The 21,098-nt window shown below is 43.2% G+C and overlaps 1 protein-coding gene across 1 annotated transcript; it reads left to right on the top strand.

The window, feature by feature from the left end:
* Nucleotides 1–253: 253 nt before the first annotated feature.
* On the top strand, nt 254–16,883 carry SUPT7L (SPT7 like, STAGA complex subunit gamma). Its single transcript, XM_009649299.2, has 4 exons — nt 254–752; nt 7,696–8,020; nt 9,863–10,100; nt 13,598–16,883. The coding sequence occupies exons 1-4, from the start codon at nt 340–342 to the stop codon at nt 13,858–13,860; spliced, it is 1,239 nt and encodes a 412-aa protein (XP_009647594.1). The 5' UTR covers nt 254–339; the 3' UTR covers nt 13,861–16,883.
* The last annotated feature ends 4,215 nt before the right edge of the window (nt 16,884–21,098 follow it).

Below are 21,098 nucleotides of genomic sequence, written 5' to 3'. Positions count from 1 at the left end.
CCCCCGGAGTTTCTCCACGCAAATCAGGGCGCGCTGGCTGCGGGTCCCGCTCCAGGTGGAGCCACACCGTCCCCTGTTACAAACAGAAATAATTACCGCCTCACGGGCGCGCTCCTTTCTTCTCCCCCCTCCCAGGAGAAGCAGCAATGTAATCTGTTAGACGCCAGCGTTGCGTCCTGATGCCATCGTGGGAGCTGCGCTGCGCAGCGAGGCACCGAGCGACAACTTTCTTGGCCGTCATAACTTGCTTGTGCCTTCTCCTTCGACAAGGCTCCTCTCTACTACACTGTTGGGTAGCCTTCTTCTGGGCTCTGAGGACAGTACGTGACCTGTGTAAAAATGCTGCGATATTGGGGTGAGATTCCGGTTTCATCTAGCCAGGCCAACCGCAGCTCCTTTGACCTGCTTCAGCGTGAGTTTCGTACTGTGGAAGTCCAAGATCCTCCATTGCATCAGCCATCTGCCAACAAGCCCCGGCCGACCACCATGCTGGACATCCCCTCGGAGCCCTGCAGCCTCACAATTCACACCATTCAGCTCATCCAGCACAACAGGCGACTGCGCAGCCTGATCGCCATGGCTCAGGCTCAAAACCAGCAGCAAGCGGAGGGCATAAAAACCGAAGACAATGAACCTCTGCCATCTTGTCCGGCCTCTCCACCTCTCCCTGATGACCTGCTTCCTCTGGATAGCAAAACCCCCAAAATGCCATTTCAGCTGAGGCACAGTGACCCAGAGAGTGATTTCTACAGGTGTGTTGGTATTTCTTTGGGTTAGTTCTTGGCTGAAGGAAAGCTGAGTGGTTTTAAATATGTACGTAGTTATGTCGATTCCCTGAGGCTGAAGGGTTTTATGCGTAAAGTATAAAACAGGCTTTGAAAAGGAAAGATTTAGATTTCTCCCACGTGGATAACATGCACATTGTTTAAAATAAATGTGCTTTTGTTTCCTGTCTGTAAAATGTGAATGTGTAGTGCTGATTTCTGTCTTGTTAGTGCTACGCTGAATGTTTGTGAATGGTTTTGCTATCTTCAATGGTATTTTGACAAGTTTAGTTACAGGATCTGAAGTCTTCTCACAACTAAACTTGCCTTACTATAACTGAAAATCCGGAAGACGCATGACTAGGCTTTTGCTGTTTAGTTGTAAGTTCTGAAAAGATGATTTGATAACATTTTTGTAAGGTTTCAGTGGCCGAGGACCTGTGACATAGTAACTATTACATTTCACCCTCTTTGTTGGTGTTATTCTGGTCAGAGGTGGTGATGAGTATGGGTGAAGGGAATTCTTCTTTCTGATACTGGCTCCACCAGCCAAGAGCTGGAGAAAATTTAAAGGAAGGTTGCTTTGCTTCTACCTCTGCAGCCAATCTTTGGTTAAATAGTATTGCCACCACCTCCCTGTCTACCTCTCTGACACGCACTAAATTCACAAGGAGGTGTTGCATTTCTTGCAGAATCTCACGATACTTTGTAGGTTATGTGCATTTACATTCAGGGATTAATCCTCACTACTATAGCTTTCTGTTCTTAGATTAAAGACAGTGCACGAATGAATGTGGTGTGGGAGGGGATAATACATTTTAGTTTTTAAAATGGGGAAAATGTGCATCAGTAAAATAGAATGTATTGGTTAAATGCCACTGAGATCTTTAATGGCCTGTGGTTGTATAAAATGCATTTAATTGAAAGATGTTGCTTTTGTTGATGTAGTCTCTCTGAACAGCAGAGCGATTCTTTAGTGCTGTTTGTGGAGGAACACCATCATCATTCTGGGAAGAAATAAAGTAATTAGCCTAGAGGGGTGAAGAGAAATCCAGTCCTATGAGGATAAAGTCCTGTGACTCCTGCTCTTTCTGGCCCTGTGGTTTGTAGAACTGAGCAGTGTTTTGCTCTCTCCTCCCCCGCGGCTTCTGCTTTACATTCAATTTTCTGTGTCTCTGTCCATGTTTTGGGGGCTGCTCTGTCTTTTTGTTGTCCCTTGTGAGTTTCTGGGATCTGAGTGAAGAAATGTTATTTAGCAGTCAACCACATGGGGGAGTTTAAGGACTAGATTGTAAAAACTGGATAGGCAATTTTGAAACGAAGTGGTTTGTGGCTGACAGAGAGTGGATTTATAATGAGCTGCAGTGTAGACTAGAATTTAATTGTGTGCTTGCTAAACCAAACACACTTACGCTTTTCCAGGAGGAAAGGTTTGAGTTTGTTGTTGCATGTTTGTTCTTAACTGTTTTAAGACACTTAGATGAATTAAGAATAGCAGCTGCTGTTATCGTAGTAAAAATAAAGTTATATGATTTGCCAACGCTTGTTCTTAGTGTGTAAAAACAATTTAATGAAGACCATTGCTCCCCTTGGTAAAACATGGTAGTGCTGCCTTCTGAAGTGCCATTGTCTGAGTTACAGCATTTGACTAAATCCATATTTTAATTCTGTTTTCTTTGGCAGTAACCTGGGTCTGAGAAGCAGTGTAGAGGTATATTTAGACATAGGAAGAAAGGAAGATAAGACAGCCAGCCTGAATCAGACCACAAGTTTTTTAATTATAGTTCTGTCCTCTTCTGTTTCCTTGTTACTCGTTTTCATCCTTTGACCCTACACCCTTTTCTTTTATTTTGTTTTTCCCTGGATTCATTTTGTTTTTCCTCCCCTCTGCCCTACCCCGAGGCTGTAACCCATACCTCCTCACCCCTTTTGAGATGAGGAAGAGGCAGAACCTTATTTACTGCCATTTTTCAGTTGTTTTGGTCTTTTCAACCCCCAAAACTCTGTACCACCAGCAGTTTTAATCACAACACTATTCTCCTCCATTTTTCCAGACTGTTTATAAATATGTTGAAACAAACCTTGATTCTGGCACAGATCCTTGATGGTAGACGACCTGGGCTCCACAGTGGAGGTCTCTTATCTACTTGCTTGTTGATGGATTTGGAGGACTCTAGTAGGTCTGTGAAGCAGGTTTTCCATTTACAGAAGCTGTCTGGACTCTTTCTGAGTGTATCATATTTACCCATGTGTCCTCTAATTCTGTTCTTATCATTTCTTTGAATTTCCCTGATGCACCAGAATATATCAGGCTTCCCAGCCTGCAGTACTTCGCATCTCTTATGAAGCTCTTAGAAGAAAATGTTTTCACGTTTTCTGTCTTCTGGTCCTCATGAGCCAAGGCGGTTTAAAAGAAGAGGTGACTCACCACAGCTATTTAGGTATTTCATCCTTGAATTCCTTTAGTATTCCTGTATGAATTGCCATCTGGTCCTGGTGATGTGCAACTGTTGATGTTGCAGTTCTTGTAATACACAATAAAGGATTAGAATTTGGTTTTGGTTGGTATAGAAGCAGAAGGTAAGCTTAAAACATAATCGATGAATGAGCAAGGAACTGTAGACTTGAAACTACGATTTGAACAGGAGGCTCTTACCACAATATGGCTGCTAGCTTTTCTTTCTTTGTTCAGCTTCCTCTGATTAGCATGGATCCGTCTTCAGAAAGAAACCTAACCTACTCATTATGTGCCTCTTCAGATGCTTTTTCTTGTGTCTGCATGGTTGGTTTCTTAACAGATTTCTCTGCCATTCTCTCATTTGCGTTCCTGACCACATTGGCTATGTGCTTTGCATTGAAAGATAATCTGTGAATGCAATGGGGAGCTTGCAAAAGGAAGACAGTTCATGGCAGAAACGTCTGTATGGAAGCAGGGAAGCACTTGTCAGTGGGACAGCAGGTTTAATGTTGGGAAGGATTTGGAGCCATGGAAATTAGAGCAGGCAGAACATACTTCCCCTGCTGGACTAAGCACTTTGGCTTAGCCCCTAAACTGTCCGGTCTTCTTGGTTGGGCCACTGTGACCCCATTTATTTTCCAAATGTTGTCTATTACCTCTTGCCATTATCTGTCGAGCAGTTTCTTTTTATACCTGTGCAGACTTCTGTAGATGTAGCAGAGATGTTTAAAGAGAGGTGGAAAGAGGCCCCTTTCCAAGGAAAAAACTTCCTGGTTTGAGTTAGCGTGCTGTGTACTGTGATGCACTCTCTGACTAGCAGAATCTTGTTTGTCCAATGTTCTCCTTTATTTTACTGTTTTGGGGAAAATGGCTGTGAAGTGACCTTGTTGCACCTCATTTGGTAGAAATTCAACTCCACAATGTAGTGTTTCATAAAATTGATGCGTTCATGGGAAAAACAATCCCTCCCTCCATCTGCTGCTAGCTTATGCTCACCTAGGAGGGAGCAGAGCACTTCAATCTGTTACTGCAGTTGAGTGAACCTCAGCTGTTGATCCTTGTACTGACTTAGCCCAAACACTTTCCCCTGAAGATAGCTGCATGGGAAATAAACCACGAGATCTCCTTCCCCCTAAGAAAAACAGCCTTACAGGAGAGGAGCTTGGGTAAACGGATTGTGGTGCCTTTGGGGGATGTCTTGTTGACACAGAAAATGGGCCTTTTGTGAGTTCTGAAATCTTATGAATCCTGAAAATAAGCCTGTTTGGTGTAAACAGACACTTCTTTCTGTTGTGAATTTCCACATGTTGCAGGTTTGCTGGCAGCAGTGGGAGAAGGCTAGGCTTTGGGTCTGATGAATTTGTGGCATGGCGGGTAGGTTTCTTTCTGGAATATCATCTAGGATTGGTGATCCATATATAAAAATACAGATCCTATTGGAAATACAAAATTGAAGAGCAACGATTCGGCCAGTATTTGTGATAAATTTCATACTATATATTCTGTAGCGATGATCACCTCCAAGTCACAGGCCTAATTGCCAGTCTTGTTAATCTCTGGTGACAGAATTCTAGGGATTGAAGTGCTTTTGTTTACTTGGAGCTATATGACCCTGGTAATATGTTAAATAGGCTTGGCTTTGGATGATCGCTGGATGAGGAGCCTTTCAGAAAAGCAGTAAGTGCTGCAGAAGGTGGCATTCTGCATAATGATAGTACCTGGAAGGGTGCTAGGTATCTGGGTGAGATCTAAGACCAAGGCTCTTTGGCTGTGATCATCGGGGAAGAGAAGTTTGCTGGTTCTTTTTGGCAAGGCTTGACATTAAATAGCTGCTCTCAACTCAGATGTGTCTGTATGCTTGGTTTCGTTTATGTGCATTCTTATCAGACAGTACCTGAAAGTTAAAGGAGATGAAGAAAAAAAGATATTTTCTCATTTGTTGGTTTCCATTCAGCACCAGAGGCAGAACGAAGCTAACAATTTCACCCTTCCATCTACAGCAATATTTCAATTTTTGCTGTCTAATCAGGCTTTTAATCATCTTTCTCTATTGCTTAATGTTGGAAACAGGAGAACAAGAGAAGAAAATGTAAGAAAAACAAAACAAAATTGATTGACCTTACCAAGAACAAGAGGTGGGGATTTGGATTTGAGTACAGTACCTGAAATTTCTTTTCTCTCTGTCTTTAATTGATTAGATTGCAGGTTGATTAGATCCCTTTCAGCATAGTGACCTAGCTGCATTTTAATGCTGGCAATTAGTTTCTTTTCCTCTAGGAGTTTAAAGGAGATGTAACATTCTCTGCTGCTTCTGAGCAGCGATATGCATTGCTAAATGGTTGTTGGGCTGAGTACCCTGCTTGGGCTTGCCAGTTTCTGCTTCTACTTTTAAGTTTGTCCATAGTGTTTTGAGTGAGTGACAGAGCATCAGTATTGGCTCTTTATTTGTCTCCGTATTAATAGTAGTCTGGTGTTCGGTGGTTTTGGTAGCACAAAATGCTCTCAACTGATGGCTGCTAGAGAGCTAAGTATGTTCTTTATATGTGTTAAAAAATCAGAGATTTTTTTTTTTTTTAATGGCATAAATTTTGATGTTTTTTTCTGTTTGGTTTTGTTCAATGGTTGTTTTTTTCTGTTCTAACCTCCTGGTCCCAGCGTTGTATGAGACATATGGCTGTTTGTGAACTGCAGAAATCTGTGGCTGTGAGGTGGAGGGGGGAGTGAGTGAGATGTAAAAACAGTATGGGTGACGCTTAGTTTATAAGGGAACTGGTGATCTTTTAATTCATCTTGTCAGAGCACCTGCTGTCTTCTCTACAAGGTAGTTACATAATTGAGTAGGAATTGGGATGTGAGTCATTTTCCAGCAATTAATAACTGGGATGAATCCATGACCTGAGATCCGTATGCTGTTCTTACATCCACTTAGAAATACCATCATCTGCAGCTCTTAACATAGTGTGATAGCCCCCCTTTATTTGAATAGTCATAAAGTGCTGAGCTGGTGTTCTTGAAAATGGATGATTTTAGTCCTGGTAGCTCTGAGTTTAACCTTCCATTTTCACTCCCCTGAAATGTCTGTTTTTACTGCTGTGTTTCAGTGGTCTTCTATGGGTCAGTTCTGAAGGATCAGGGGGAGCTGAGGCTCTGTGACCCAGTGTCTCAGTGAGACTGAAGGGTACCTAATGCACTCACCAGAAAGACAGGGCAGTGAGAATTTTATCAAGGCATCGATGCTGTCTGTGTACTGTTTAAATCAGGTCTTGTTACTGGCAAGAGTGTGTGGTGATATGCAAGTAATATAGGGTGAGAGCGAGGGGAATCTCGGGGTGGGCTGCAGAAGAGGTTGGGAAGAATTGATCAGAAACAAACAAAGGGTGAAATTGTTAGCTTAATTCTGCCACTGGTGCTGAATGGAGCATAAAAAAGTGTATAAATACCATACTTAGCAGAAAGGAATTTTGTTTTTTTGACATCAGCATTTGAAGTCAGTGTTACCGATACGGGCAGATACATCACATGTGTTTAATTGTGAATTGAGAAATCTGGTGGAAATATGTTTACCTTTCAGAGGCCTTGCCTTATCACACCTTCTCTTTTTCTGATGTGGAATTTCTATTCGTTAACTCATCTTGATGAAAAATTTGGTTGCCTGACTGTAAATGAATGATGATTGAAGGGCTCATGTCAGCTTTTCTCCCATCTCCTCCATCCTGCGTGGTCATTCCTTTCTCCATAGCAACACCGAGAAGGCAGGTCTCAAACCCCAGGCAGGGAATGATGCTCTACCGTGGAACATCCCCAGGCCTCCTCCCAGGGCCTGGTGTTGACTTCTTAGGTTGCATAGAGGGATACTTCTTTCAGTGTCATGCTTCATGACTACTGGAAGTGAGGGCAGGGAAATGACCTTTTTGGCTACAGTGTACCTTTATGAAATGTACATGTATCCTGTTTCTTGTTTTTTATGTGTCTTTTACATTATAAGTTCAGATCTTGTCTATCCCAGAAACCTTTGTATCTGACTATTAGGCCTGTGACATCAGAGATAATAAGGAAGAGAAATGTAATTAACTGCGAGGGGAAGTGACTTGCCTTCATGTTATTTAAAATGCCTTGTTTTGTTTGTGCCAAGGACCCATTTCATTCACATCCCCAGGAGAAAAACTCTTGGGTGGGAAGGGAGTTGCTTAAGGGTTCAGAAGGTTTGCATGCGACATTCATCAATCACCCAAGGAATCTTGTGGCGTTAGAAAGGAAAATGAGAATTGGCAGTGCTGATTTGGAGGGAGGAGAAGAGGGGAAAGCAGATAAAACATTACTAGGTAGTGTTCATATGTAATGGAGAAGCTGTGGAGAACCTCCAGCAATCTGCTTTCCCTTTGTACATCACCTTATTATTGACAATATCTCTTTAACTGATACATTCCTTTCAGATTTTGGAGGTGTGCTATTTTTGTCTTTTCTGTTTTTCAGGGGAAAAGGGGAGCCAGTGACTGAGCTGAGTTGGTCCTCCTGCCGGCAGCTTCTCTACCAGTCAATGGCCACCATCCTGGCTCACACAGGCTTTGAGTGTGCCAATGAGAGTGTCCTGGAGACCCTGACAGACATCGCCCATGAGTACTGCCTGAAGTTCACCAAACTGCTGCGCTTTGCTGTGGATCGAGAAGCTCGGCTTGGGCATACCCCTTTCCCTGATGTCATGGAGCAGGTCTTCCATGAAGTGGGCATTGGCAGCGTGCTCTCGCTGCAGAAGTTCTGGCAACACCGCATTAAGGATTATCACAGTTACATGCTTCAGGTGAGAAGAGCAGTAGGGACCTGAGAGCACCAAGAAATGTACCCCCAGTACAACTGATTATTCCTATACCAAGTAGGTAAAATCTGATTAGAAAAACTCTTGGGTGTGGAGGGGAGTCATCAAGGAAGAGAGAAACAGGATTTTTTTTTTTACTTTATTTGTGTCCCTACTGAGGCTAAGAATGCTCTACTGATGGTTTGTCTGGGTTTAAGAGGAGGCCCCCAGCTCTTGAATGGCCCAGACAAAAATATCAAGCAGAGTTAAAATCAGTACTGATAGATTAACTGAATTTTCTGCTTTAATAGGGTATTTGGTCGCTTACTATTTCAGAAAACAAGTAAGCAGACAAACAAAAATTATATTAGTCTTGTGTTTGCTTAAGCAAGGGGTGACTTGCTTAAGCTTTAGGAGTGTAGGGTACTATTGTGCTGACTGAGTTGTCACACAGGTGCTACCTTCCACTCTAGAGGGGACTGTGCTTCTGTGGAGAAAGAAGAGAAATTGTTAAATTCCTTGGCATATGAGGTATCATATAAATGTCGGTTGTAAGAATATGGGTGTGGTTTCTCTTGGTCCAGATATTCTGTGAAATTAAACATACGTATTTTATTTGAATGACACAAGACTTCCTGTTGTGGACTTAGAGAAATGCAAGGATTTGAAGTGGGGATTGTACTCCTGCTCATCAAAAAACAAAACTTGAATCAAGTAGGTAGCCTGTGACCAAAGGCAAAACCTGCCATCCCTTCTTGTCGTGTTATCTGAGTGCCAGTTGACTCATCTTGGAGCAGTTACCTTGTGCTCCTTATTTTCCCAGGGTTGGCACCTTGTGGCTTTCAGAAATAGTGTAAATCAGAGACACTAGTATGTAAACTGCGATGGACTCGGAGGTTTGTGCATAAAAATAACATCATCAAGATTTGTCTTCACTAAAAACATTTTTGTTGAAAAACCCCATTCTGTTAATTTTTGTTCAAATGTTTTCTTTTCAGATGTTGTCTCCTTTTGGAATTTGGGTTTTCTGCATCAGTCTGCTGATGCAGTTCATTCTCATCCTGCAGCTGGTCATTGCCTCTTATTTGTTCTGTTCTTTATGCAGGGCTGAGGTCCACAGTAGCCTCTGTATTTGGAGGTATATCTAGAAGGGGAAATAGGCTTTGCTATTCTTTTTCCTTCTTACTTCTGCTGTTAAAAAGCCTTGGGCTTTTCCTGAGCACAGTTCACTGACTATTGGGATTCAGTGGTATAAACAAGCGTTTGTTAGAAGTGGATGAAATCTGAAATTTTTAATGTAATTGCTCACAGTTGTTGAGTTTCTAGAAGTACAGCGTAGTTCTATCTCATTCCTCTATTTGTTTCACTTCTCTGACTGGGGAAAAATTCAGTGTTTTTTGCTGTGAATCTGACAGAAGGTACCCAGGCTTTGCCCAGTGGTGACTACAGAGCTGCTTGTTTTCTAATGCTGGAGTAAATTTGTTACTGGGGGATGGGGGACAGCCTGACAGGTAAAACTAAAGAGTAAGACTGAGACACTGCTTTTGTTTTGTATTCTGTTTAAATTTCTGGGTCTCTCTCTGTGAAATAAAGGTGCTCATATTTATCAAGCAGATGTGTTAATGGATTAAACCTCTTATTAAAGTCCCTTGTTACATGACAGAAGGTGTTCTTAAAGGGAAAAAAAAAATCCTTCCTGTGTAGCTGGTAACGTGTTTACTTGTTCATTCAGGTCAGATGTTAATAATATTCTGGGAACACAGCGCACTGCAATGTAATTGCCATCAGAGCCTCTGAAGTCACTCTGACCTTTCTGGCCGGTTTTTCACCCCCACTGATCTTTGACAGGTTAGCAAGCAGCTCTCTGAAGAATATGAGAAGATTGTCAACCCTGAAAAGGCAGCAGAAGACACAAAGCCTGTGAAGATTAAGGAGGAACCTGTTAGTGATATTACTTTCCCCATAAGTGAGGAGCTGGAAGGAGATCTGGCTTCTGGTGACCAGTCATTGCCCGTTGGAGTCCTTGGAGCTCAAAGCGAGCGCTTCTCTGCCAACTTGGAAGTAGAAGCTTCTCCGCAGACTTCAGGTAGGGGTTTCTTGCTACTCCTGGAGACAGTCCATCAGCAGTTCCATGTGATCTTGTTTCCATTTTTAATAGCAGATCCCAGTGTGAGGAGGCAGAATGAGAAGAAATTTTTAGGTTTCAGTAAAAAGATTTGGATGGGAGGGAAACCCTTGCTTGCTTTCTAAATACAAAACCAAAGAATCAAAGGTATCAATTACTGCGATTTGTTAAATATTTACTCCATTTGTGGACCCTGTAGAACACAAAATGCTTTATATGGTGTTTCTTTTTAGGAGATGGTTAAAGTTCTTGGATTTGTTATTGGTGTGAGGTAGATTGTTTTTCTACAGTGATGGCCCAAAGGCTTTATTGTTGTTTTTTGAACTAGGGTATTTGCTACAGATGTGAGTACTGGGTTTGGTTTTTTTCCTCCAGTCTAATGAAACAAAGACAAAAATAACTTAGGGGGTTTTATCTATGTATATATTTTAGTTTAGAAGGGACTAGAGTTTTATCCTTATTTCTAGTAAGGAGAGTGATGAATTTTTTTTTTTTCTGGGTAGTTTTGGATTCTTGTCCAGAGATTCAAGTTACTGAAAAGTTGAAGGCCATGTTCCTTGTGACTGAAGTAAATTCAAGACCCTATGTAGTTTAGGCACTGAATGAGTTAGGAAATACTAATGATACTTGTTGTGGTCCTCCATATTCAGAAGTGACCCTGATAGTGACAATCATTGTTTCACGAAAGCTTATTAGTGGCTTATGTGAAATGGGCTCGTAGGAGTCTCCTATACATCTCTGCCCCAAAGACTTCTGCAGTTAGCTGAGGCCGTGGAAAGTGAAATGGTTATGGAGACTGTACTCTTTTCCTCAAAGTGTCATCCCTTGACATTGGTGTTGAAGCCACACTTGTGGCCAGCATGGGAGAATCTGCTACTACTGTGCCTTTTCTATATCTATATTCAAGTTTTATTCTGTGCATCATTTAGCTGTGCTAAATTTTCTGGAAAATGAAGACAACATTCTTCTCCCAAAGAAAGCCAGTTTCGATTTTTATATAGAACCTTCTGAACTCTGGAAATCCCTGCAGTAATAACTGTTTCACTTAAAAATCTGATTAAAAAACAATGAAGCCTGTCCTCCTATTAACCCTAAACTAAGTAGCATATATAGTGAGGTTAGAGTGTACCTCTGAGTCCATTAGTTTTGGCTTTTTTTAAAAAGCACATTCTTCTGAGTTTTAAAAAAGCACAAATCCATCTGATGTTTTTCTGGAAGGTCATACTGTTTTCCATAGCACCACTGAAATGTGAAGTGCTGGCATTTTTGTGGGAGAGGGAACAGCAGACTCTGCTGGCCCATCTGGGGTTGTGAGTGATTCATCTGGAAAGCTTTGTATTAGCATCTACCACTTGAGACCCAGAGGTTAGCATGCTAGCTGTATATTAAATGCCTCTTGCCTCTCTGATACTGAATTGATGTTTTCTAATTAAGAATAAAAGTGCTCTGTTCCTCCCTGAAAATCCATCTTCACTTCTCAAGGGCCTTTGGAAATCTCATCACTGTGAGAAGTCCCAGTCTAGAGGTGGGCAGGCTGGAGAGCGTAATATCTTAAGGAGCAAGAAAAAGCTGCTGCAATTAGGACACCACCATCTCGAAAATACAAGTGTGAGGCCTGTAGAGAGGGCAGCGAGGCTTCAGTGTCTGAGGGCAAAACTCTCGTTACAGCCTTCCATGTTCTGCTTGTGGTTCTGCTTATGCCTGATGTTGCAGTTGCAGGCTAGCTGCTTAATTTCATTGCAGTTGGGGAAATGGAGGCAAAACTGGGGACCTTGTTCCTCCACCCAGCAGGATAACATGAGGATTAGCTCATTTGTAAAGCACTTTCACTTCAAAGTGCTTTGAAGATGAAATGTCCTGTGTCAGTGCTTAAGTACTTTTAGTCATTAGTGACACTCTCAATGACAGGTGATAGAGCTGAAAGGAGTAAGGCTGAGCAATGAAGAGCAATTGATGAAAGAAAGACACAGTTAAGTTTACTGAGCATCTTTGATTATTTTGTAGACTGGAGCTGCCACTCTGTGGAACGGGTAGTGTTTTAATGATGGGTCCATTGTTGTTGAGAGGAATACATTTACTTATAATGAACATAAAAAGGACTTTTCATTAAGGCAACTGGACGCCAGCAAGCACTTTCATTCTGGCTTGCTGTCTTAACTGCTGAGCTAATGTAGGCTGTTTTACCACAAAGGTCTCCTAAACCCTGGCTTGGGCTAAGGTGCTCTGGAAAAGACTCCTGACTCCTTCATAAGGGAGAATTCTCAGTACAAACATGTGATGGGAGATCTGTTCTCTGTGTAATTGCTAGTAATAAGGGACTATTGTCAGTAGTATATTGATAATAGGGAATAGTAGTAGGTTTGGCTCAGTACAAAAGGCTTGGCTGTGCTTTTAAACTGTAGCCAAAGCTCCTTGAGACACAAGGTTTGGAAAACTTATTCAAACTGGTTTCCTAGGTTCTTTTTTTTTATTTTTCACGTGAATTTAACCCCACACAAGAGGGACCAGATTTAAAAAGTGAGAAGATTTCAGGCTTTGTTCAATTCTGGACTGTTTATGCCCATCTCAGCAAGCAGCCCAATTAGTGTATTTTTAATAGGATTTTTGTCTGTCTTAAAACTGTAAATAAGCAGAAATAATGCAATGTATAATTACTGCTCTTGGGGAGATAAACATTTGCTGTTATCAAGAAATATGGTTTCATAATCTTGTACAGAAAATCCTCAATCTGCTCAAATTGCCCACTAGTCCAAAAAATTTGGAAAAAAAAGGGGGGGTAAGGGACAGGGGAGCTATCTCCCAGCAGGTTGTGTGCAAAGTTGAGCCAGGAGGGTTTCTTCTCATTCTACTGAAGGATGGGATGAGACCTGTGGGTGTTGAGTACAAGGAGGCAGGCAGTTGGGTTGCTGACTGCAGCTCTGATGTCCCTGCATTTCAGTGCTGGGAGTGGTATTTGAGACTGTTCATCTGCCTGCTCCTCTGCCCTCTCACATCACCTTTCCCTGCAGAAATCCAGTATGTCTGACATCTTAAAGGAGGTTGCAAGGTTGCAAGGACCTCATCACCGTGAATAACTTCTGGACCACCTCTGAACCCTGCAGGGTCTAGTCCATGTGCTGTTGGTGTACTCATTGTTGCTGAGACACTCCTTCTGTAGAGTACTATAGGCTCTTTAAATTGTTTTTCATGAAGAAAACCATGTGGAGGATTGCTGTGAAAGGATAGCATTGTATTTTTTAGAGTGGCAATTATTCAGCTATTAGAAAAAAAAGCCACCAGATTTTTTTATTTATTGTTTCACAATACTTAGTGTGTTTTGTTTGTTTTTCCCCCAGCCTAGTTCACCTGTAGCTTTACTTTTGCTCCTTCTTTACCAGCGCTGCTGTCCCTTGCATCTGCATGCTGTTTGTAATTTGTCTTTTTATTCAGTTACTACTGTGTGCTTTTTCGTTCTCTAGGGGCTGAGGTGAACGCTTCCCCACTCTGGAACTTGGCACAGGTAAAAATGGAGCCACAGGAAAATGAGGAGGCTAATGTACATGGCCACGGGGTCCTAGGCAGTGATGTCTTTGAGGAACCGATGTCAGGGATGAGCGAAGCTGGGATGCCACAGAGCCCAAATGGCTCTGAGAGCAGCTATGGTTCTCATTCTGCTGACAGTCTGATGGGATCCTCACCTGTCTTCAACCAGCGCTGCAAGAAAAAGATGAAGAAGATGTGAAAAGAGGCAGTCTTTTTACTTAGTCCTGATGGTACGTAATAGACTTGAAACAAACCAAGAGAGTACTGTGATGGCTATGATTCATAAACAGGGCTGGCCCTGGTGTATGAGGGGCCTTGCATAAAATTATTATGAGAGGTTTGATGTGTAGTGCACTTCAGCTTCCCTCTTTGCTGGCTTCTGTACTCCATCCTGACTCATGAGATTGAAGATCACCCTATACATTTGGTAGTGGCATGGCTTGCTTTGGCAGATTAATGAGGAAGTTACTGGTGGGAAGTAGTTGTGAGCAGATTTGCTAAGTCATAGAGTCATTGAATAACTTGGGTTGAAGGGACCTCTTGACACTTCTAGCCCAGCCCCCTGCTTGAAGCACAGCCAATTCTAGCAGGTTGCCTAGGGCCTTGTCCATTTAAGTTTTAAGTATCACCAAGGATGGTGATGCCAAACTTCTTTGGGCAACGTTTTCCCACATTTGACTACCCTCATAGTAAAAAATAATACATTCTTGCATCTAGTCAGAATGTCCCATGTTCCACCTTGTGTTCATTGCCTCTTGTTCTATCACTGTTCATCTCTGAGAAGAGGCTGACTGTCCTCTCTGACCCGCCCATACAAGTGGTTGTGTACAATGAGACCTCTTTTTAGCCTTTTCTCTTCTTAAGTGTGGAGAAACCAAGCTCCCAGAGCCTTTCCTTGTACATCCTGTGCTCAAGCTCCCTAACCAGCTTTGTGGCCTTTGACTGAAATTGCTGCAGTGCCCTTCTTGTAAGAGGGAGCACAAAAGTGGATGCAGTCCTCCAGATATGGTCTCACAAGTGCTGAATAGAGAGAAATAATAATTTCCCGCAATGTGCTGGCTACACACTTGCTGACTGTTGTGGGCAACAAGACAGTCTTAAGTCAGGATATTTCACTGCTTGGGGAGCTGTCACTGATTGTTATGATGACCTAGCAAAGATGCTGTAGAGTGGCTTCACAGTGCCATCAGCCAGCTCGTTCAGTGCCTTCAGATGCATCCTGTCTGGTTCCATGGACTTAACATATGTTCATTTGGCTTAAGTTCTTCCTAACTCAGTCTTCCTCTACTGTAGATAATGCTTTATTCCCACACACTCTGCTAGAAGACCCAGGGACCTGGCAGACCTTATCAGTGAAAACAGGCAAAAAAAGTGTTGAGTACATCAGCTTCAAAGTACAAAGGGCGTCCTTTGTCACCACACTGCCTGCATTGTTGAACAGTAAACCCATGTTTTCTTTAAGCTTTCATTTGCTTCCAGTGTACTTAAAGAAGCCCTTCTTCACTTTTCTTACTGGTTTCAACTCCAGCTGAGCTTTGACTTACCTAACTGTCCCTGCATGCTTGGGCTGTGTCTCTGTATCCCTGCTGGCCAGCCTATCCTCACTTCCACCTCTGTGTACTTTCTCCTTTGTGTTTGAGCTCAGTCAGGAGTTCCTTGATCATCTGTGCTGGCCTTCTGTCATGCCTGCTTTGCTTTCTGCTTGTCAGAAAGGAATGTTCTTCTACTTTGAGAAAGCCATCTTTGAAGATAAGGCAGCACACTTGGGCCCCGTATGGGAGGCCAGGGCAGTCCCTTATGAGATCCTGCCAAGACATGCCTTGAGTAAACCAAAATATGTTGTCCTAAAGATCCAGGACTCTGTCTTGTACACGTTTCTCAGGATTTTAAATGCCACAATGCCATGTTTGCTGCAGCCAAGACCTTCACATTCTCCACCAATTCTTCCTTGTTAGAAACAAGTCCAGCAGAGCTTCTTCCCTAGTTGATTTCTTGATCATCTGGTCAGGGAAATTGATGTGGTTTTCTGAGAATGAAGCAGTGTTTACTATTGGGGTGAGCCAGTACAGGCAATGCAAATTTTTCCCTTGCTCTCGTTGGATCAAGTACAGCAACTTGAGGCTGGCTGAGGTTTTGTATTCAAAGTTGTTATCTTGACAACTTAGTTTGAAAAAGAATCTATTTTGCTGCTTGCTTTTATGGTGCAGCTGACTGATGGCTTTTTTTTTGTTCTGCACAATCCTCAGTTGATCAACTCAGTCTTTAACTTGATTCAGTGAGTATCTCTCTCAAAAAAGCTGGAATGAACATGAATCAAGAATGAACAGCCACTTAAACTGGCTTTATACCTGTAACCCATTGGGATGTTTGAGGGAGATTTACCAAACCTCCCATTTGTCCTTGCAATTGCAAGTTTATCTTTTGAAAGAATGAGCTTCAGGCATAGTATTTTTGTTTCTGTATAACATGCCTAGCCTTAATTCTTTTTTCCTGACTGTATTTCTCTTCCACTTTATAGAAGTGGAAGCTAAACATAAAATTCCTCAATGTCTAGTAAGAATGTGTGACCACAGGCTTTTATGGATATTGGAGTTAAAATTGTCCATCACAGTTTTAAAGGTTTCTCCTGGGTGAGTAAATTCTGGCTATTTGAAGCCTGGTCAGTAGTGGAAGAGTGTACCAGTGTATCAAGAAATCTTTATTTTGAATCCCTGTGAGTCACCATTAGGCAAGCTGCAATGTCCCTGTTTTCTCAGCTGTAAAAAAAGAATAGTAATATTTGCCTCTTAGAATTGTGTTTGAGATTTAGTTACTGTTCAGAAAAAGTCACCGTAATCGTTCAGAGAGTTTTGTGAGGGTTGTGAGCTTTTCTTCCATTTCAGTAGGACTGTTGCTGGCTGGAGAATGCTTAGATGAACACTGAAATGTTACAGACCTGTATGATAGTGTATGATGGCTTTAAGCAAGACTGCTTATCGAGAAGAAGTACAGCACAACTATGCTGTTCAACTGCCCAGGTACAAGGAAGGCATTTGGGTTGGTATCTTCTCACTCAGCTTTAGATGTCTGCATCTAAATCTGTTCCTCTGGGCCCCATTTGCAGCTGAAGAGAAATAGTCATTCTTAGGTCACCGTTCATCTGGCCTTGAAGTAGAAGTATAAAGCGTGTCAGGTGAACGGCATTTTTAGAAGTGTCTATTTTTCCTTTGTGTGCCCATAAAGTGAGTTCAACTTGACTACCTCAGCTGAAGACATCCACACCATCGATATCTGAGTGAAGTGACCTGACTGTAGCCCTTCCCATATGGGAATCAGAGGAGACTTCCTGCTGCTGAGCCGGTGCTTTTTCTTTTCTACAAATTTAGTAGAGCTTGCCGTTCAAATGGCAGTACGGGGCTAAAAGCAGACTGCCCGTCTTACCTAAACCAGCAGACCCAGTGTTCTCCACAACACACAGAATGTGCTGGGCTGGGGCCTCGGGGCTCAGCCTGATTTGGCCCTTGTGTCTTTGACACTGCATGAGAACACCTGTCATTGGGCCTTTCTCCGTAGATGCTTTGCCAAACTGTTTTAGTAAAGTATTCTTGAGGCCGGGGCGCCTATACAAAGTCCCTTGCGCTATTTTCAGGAGCTAGAGGACAGAGTGACTGCTGCCAGTATCGCTTGCTCATTTGCAAGATTTCAGGTGGGCTAAAAATGAAAAGCTAGTGTCCTCCAGGGCTTTGGTTAAACCTCCTAAGCATCAATCTTAAGTGCTTTCTTTATATTGCTCATGTGTAGATGTTCTATCTTAATTTTAATCATGTTTTTTTTATTTCACATCCCTTTTCCACACCCCTTTCATCCTGTAATGCACACTTTGCAACAAGCCAAACCTGAGTGCTTCAAGTGTGTTTAAATACAGTGGAAATCCTTTGATTCAGCCATGTCGTTGCAGTGTAAGAGAGAAGTGTTATCGATTCTCTTTGGGATGCATGTTTATGCAGAGATGAGAAATGCGTCAGCGTCGCTTGTACATTTAAAAATGATGGCAGAGTAAAATCTGCGCTTCCTGTTCCCCCATTGTGCTAAGTGTTTCTTCTGACATTTGTGTGCTTGACGTTTCCTTTTATGCATGTGGAAGCTTTACCTTCTGCGTGAGCCCTTCCCCTCTGAACATTTACAGTCCTTGGATTTACAGTGGTGTTCACTGTGCACGAAACAGCGAAATTTCAAATCTCTCTCACAAAGTCAGATACAGACAATATGCTCTCTTGATGAATCAAATAAGATTTTGCTAGGTGTTTAATGCAGCCTTGGGCAACTGGTGAGGAGTTCATTGACCATGTAATCCCCACATTTTAAGCCACAGTGAGATTATGCAGTGGGTTGGAATGAAGCTCTGCTCTTGCAGTTGTTGTTTTTGCTGGTTGCTGGTAAAGCATTCTGCCGACCCACCTGCTTCAGTAGCCTGCAGCTTTGTTGGTTCTTTCGTCTTTCTCCCTTCTCTTTCCAAAGGCGGGTGGCTGACAAATTGAAATATTGAGTATTGACCACATCCACATTCAGTAGCGTTGATGTCTTTAGTGATTTATTTTGCCATGATTCAAATTGGTGGGAACTTTGATATCAATTTGGAGAGCAAGAGCTGTGAATTACTTGGCTTTTGAAGTGTTTTGCATGGGAGTCATACAGGATTGTAGTTGAGAGAGCGCTGTGTATCATATTCCTTTTTCCCTCTAGCAATACCTTTTTATTCCTTTTGAAGAGTTTTGCCTGATATCCAACAAAGTTCGCTGTATAAACGACAGTGTAACAACTTTAGTGTACAGCTATACGTCAGACCGTGCTACCTACTGATTTAATTCCAAGACCATCCATGCTAATTTGAATATGCATAATGCTGTGCAGAAAAAGAGATGTTTCCTGCATAGAAATTTACAATTTAAAAAGAAAACAGGAAAATAAGATTAGGTAGGGTAGGTGAGGCCAATCTGATTATGTGCTCAATTCTGAGACTAATGCACACATTATGTGTGAAGGATGTTTTACTTAAAGTGTTTTTGTACATGCATGTGAATGAAATATGTAACTTTGCTTGTGTTTATATGGAACAAAATTGCTTGTAAATATTTCAGGGCTGGATTTTTTTCCTTGCTCTCCTGGAGAGAGTTTCTTTGTAATTTCTAAGAAAATAAAATAAAAAAAAATATGCAGAAATAAAAATTCTAAAGGTGTCATGTGGGGTTTTTTTGTTTGTTTTGAAGAACAGTGCTGTGAATGCAAAGGCCAGTCTTGTGGTTCTGTCTACCCATACGTGGGATCTGGAGTAGACCTTTTGCAGGCCTGAATAAGGTACCGAGATGGTATCAGTGTTAATGTCACAACTAGGGAGACAAGAGTGGGTATTCCAGGATGTGGCCAGAGAAAATGGAAGTCTCATTTTTCACGGGCGCCAGTGCTAGCGAGCCCTGAAGTGTTATTAGTGCTGCAGTGCTAGTATCGGTATTCATCTAGCATAAGCAAGTGCTATTTCTGAAGCAACTACTTATATACACCTCTACTACCTACAGTACCAGACTACCTAGGAGCCCTGCTCCAAGCCTTGTGCCTTGCTCTTTTAGGTGCTGGTCTCCTTGGTCTCTGTGCTTCTTTAGACTGCAGTGAGTGAAGCACAGTGTGTTTTCCCCTCTCCTCTCCCTGTTGTAGCAGAGCTGAGGGAGGATGTTTGATGCCTGATAGCCCCGCTACGCAATTGCAAATAGCACATCATGAATCAGGATATAGGCCTGTGTTGCTTGCCGGGAGAGAGGGAATAATGATCCTAGTGCTTCCTGTCAGCCCTGTACAGGACTGCTGTCCTCGGAAGCCTGTGCTACTGAATTAATGTCACGGTCCGCGGGTGAGTGTGGGGCTGTGCTTTTTCCCCTTCCCTGGCAGGGCCTGGAGGAAGAGGACAGCAATCACCCTCATGGATTGCACCCCACTGGATTAAAGCCTGAGCCCGCTTGCATCCCAGTTCTACCTCCCTCTGCTCCAACAACCCGGAGCGTGCCTGTGCTGCGGCAGCCTTGAACACGTGGGCTGCCGGGACCCTCAGAGGCAGGTGATCTCAGTGGGGGGCCCCCTCTGGTGGTGCTGGCCACACACCGATGACGGGGGCCTGCTGGCCGGGGGGCTGCTGCAGCCCAGGGAGGGCTGCTTGCAGCTGCAACAACAACCTCTCCCCTCCCTAAAAACGCCCCAGACCCCAAATCATGTCATTTTCACTGTGTCTTTTATACTGGAGATTAGAATCGCCTCTTTGTTGCTATGGAAACACTTGCGTGAAAGAAGACGACCTCATTATGAGTTACGATGAAATCTCCATCTCGGCGCCCAGCACCCTTGCAGCGGGGAGAGTGGGGCTGGGGGATCCGTGGCGGGGGGGTGGTAGGGCAGTCACCCCTTTTGCGCTGCTGCTCCAGAGTTTCCAGAGCTCGTGAGTCTTTTGCTCCAGGCTTGGCAGGCCAGAAACACCCTCTGCTCCTTGGGAATTGGCTCGGAAGCTGTGGCTGCATCACTTCTGTGCCCCGGCTGCATGTGCCCTTGCTCTGGGGTGTGTGTGGGGTGTCACTGCAGCAGGCAGCAGGGCCCCAACAGAATGCTGGATGAAAGGCTTGGGTATCGTGAGGGGTCGTCTTTGCTTTTGGTGCCTGCCAGGGCCCTGCCATCCACTCTGTGTGCTTTTCCCTCAAATCTGGGCTGCTGCCTCTGAACCCAAACTGTCCCTATAGCTGCGCCTCACTCTCAGCTTCATGCCCCATCCAAGCGTCCCGCTACCTCTGCTCACCCTGTGCCACCCCTGGCTCTTCATCTAGGTTTTCCTCCATCCCTCCCTTGACCCACAGTGCTCATTCTCCTCTCGAGCTCCTGTCGGCGTTTCCATGCCCTTGCTGCCCAGGTTCTCACGGCACACTGTCGCTGCCTGTCTTGAATTGCAACGAAAACTTAGGAAGCAACTTTTTTCTCCAAGTGAAAAAAATATCTGATAAGATTATCTTAGTTTTAGCCAAAGTTGTCTTCTTTTTTGGTGAAGGAAAGGGAGTTGGAACTTGGATATGCTTTGAAGGAAGAATGCTCTCTAAAAAGACCAAGTTTGGTTGAGGTGAGACTTTGGAGAGGTGACCCTCTATCCTTTTGTTAAGAGCATTATACAGTTTCTTTTCAGGTCATGTGCTGAGATAATCTGGGCTGTTATTAGTGTAGAGGGAGTGGTAATGACTTTATGTTCCCCTGAGAAGCTGTGGTGATTGGTGAGAAATGACCCTCCTGTCTCCGGTGTAAGTGCTGATGGCACTTCTCAGCTGCTCCATCATGTTAATGCCGGACAAACTAGTGGCCCAGCATGGAAGGTGTGCTGGATTCCCACTCTGGCATAAAGCTCCTCCATCCCTGATGCCTCCAGGCTGCAGGAGG

Source organism: Egretta garzetta, unplaced genomic scaffold (assembly GCF_000687185.1).
Source record: "Egretta garzetta isolate BGI_Z169 unplaced genomic scaffold, ASM68718v1 scaffold561, whole genome shotgun sequence".
Classification (NCBI taxonomy): Eukaryota; Metazoa; Chordata; class Aves; order Pelecaniformes; family Ardeidae; genus Egretta; species Egretta garzetta.
This window is presented reverse-complemented; position numbering and strand designations above follow the sequence as displayed.

What these genes read in the sequence shown, in the direction of transcription:
- SUPT7L (XM_009649299.2), top strand. Translation starts at nt 340, where the DNA reads ATGCTGCGATATTGGGGTGAGATTCCGGTTTCATCTAGCCAGGCCAAC. An exon ending in ATCACAGTTACATGCTTCAG is followed by an intron (nt 8,021 to 9,862) that starts GTGAGAAGAGCA and finishes GATCTTTGACAG; the next exon opens with GTTAGCAAGCAGCTCTCTGA. An exon ending in AGCTTCTCCGCAGACTTCAG is followed by an intron (nt 10,101 to 13,597) that starts GTAGGGGTTTCT and finishes TTCGTTCTCTAG; the next exon opens with GGGCTGAGGTGAACGCTTCC.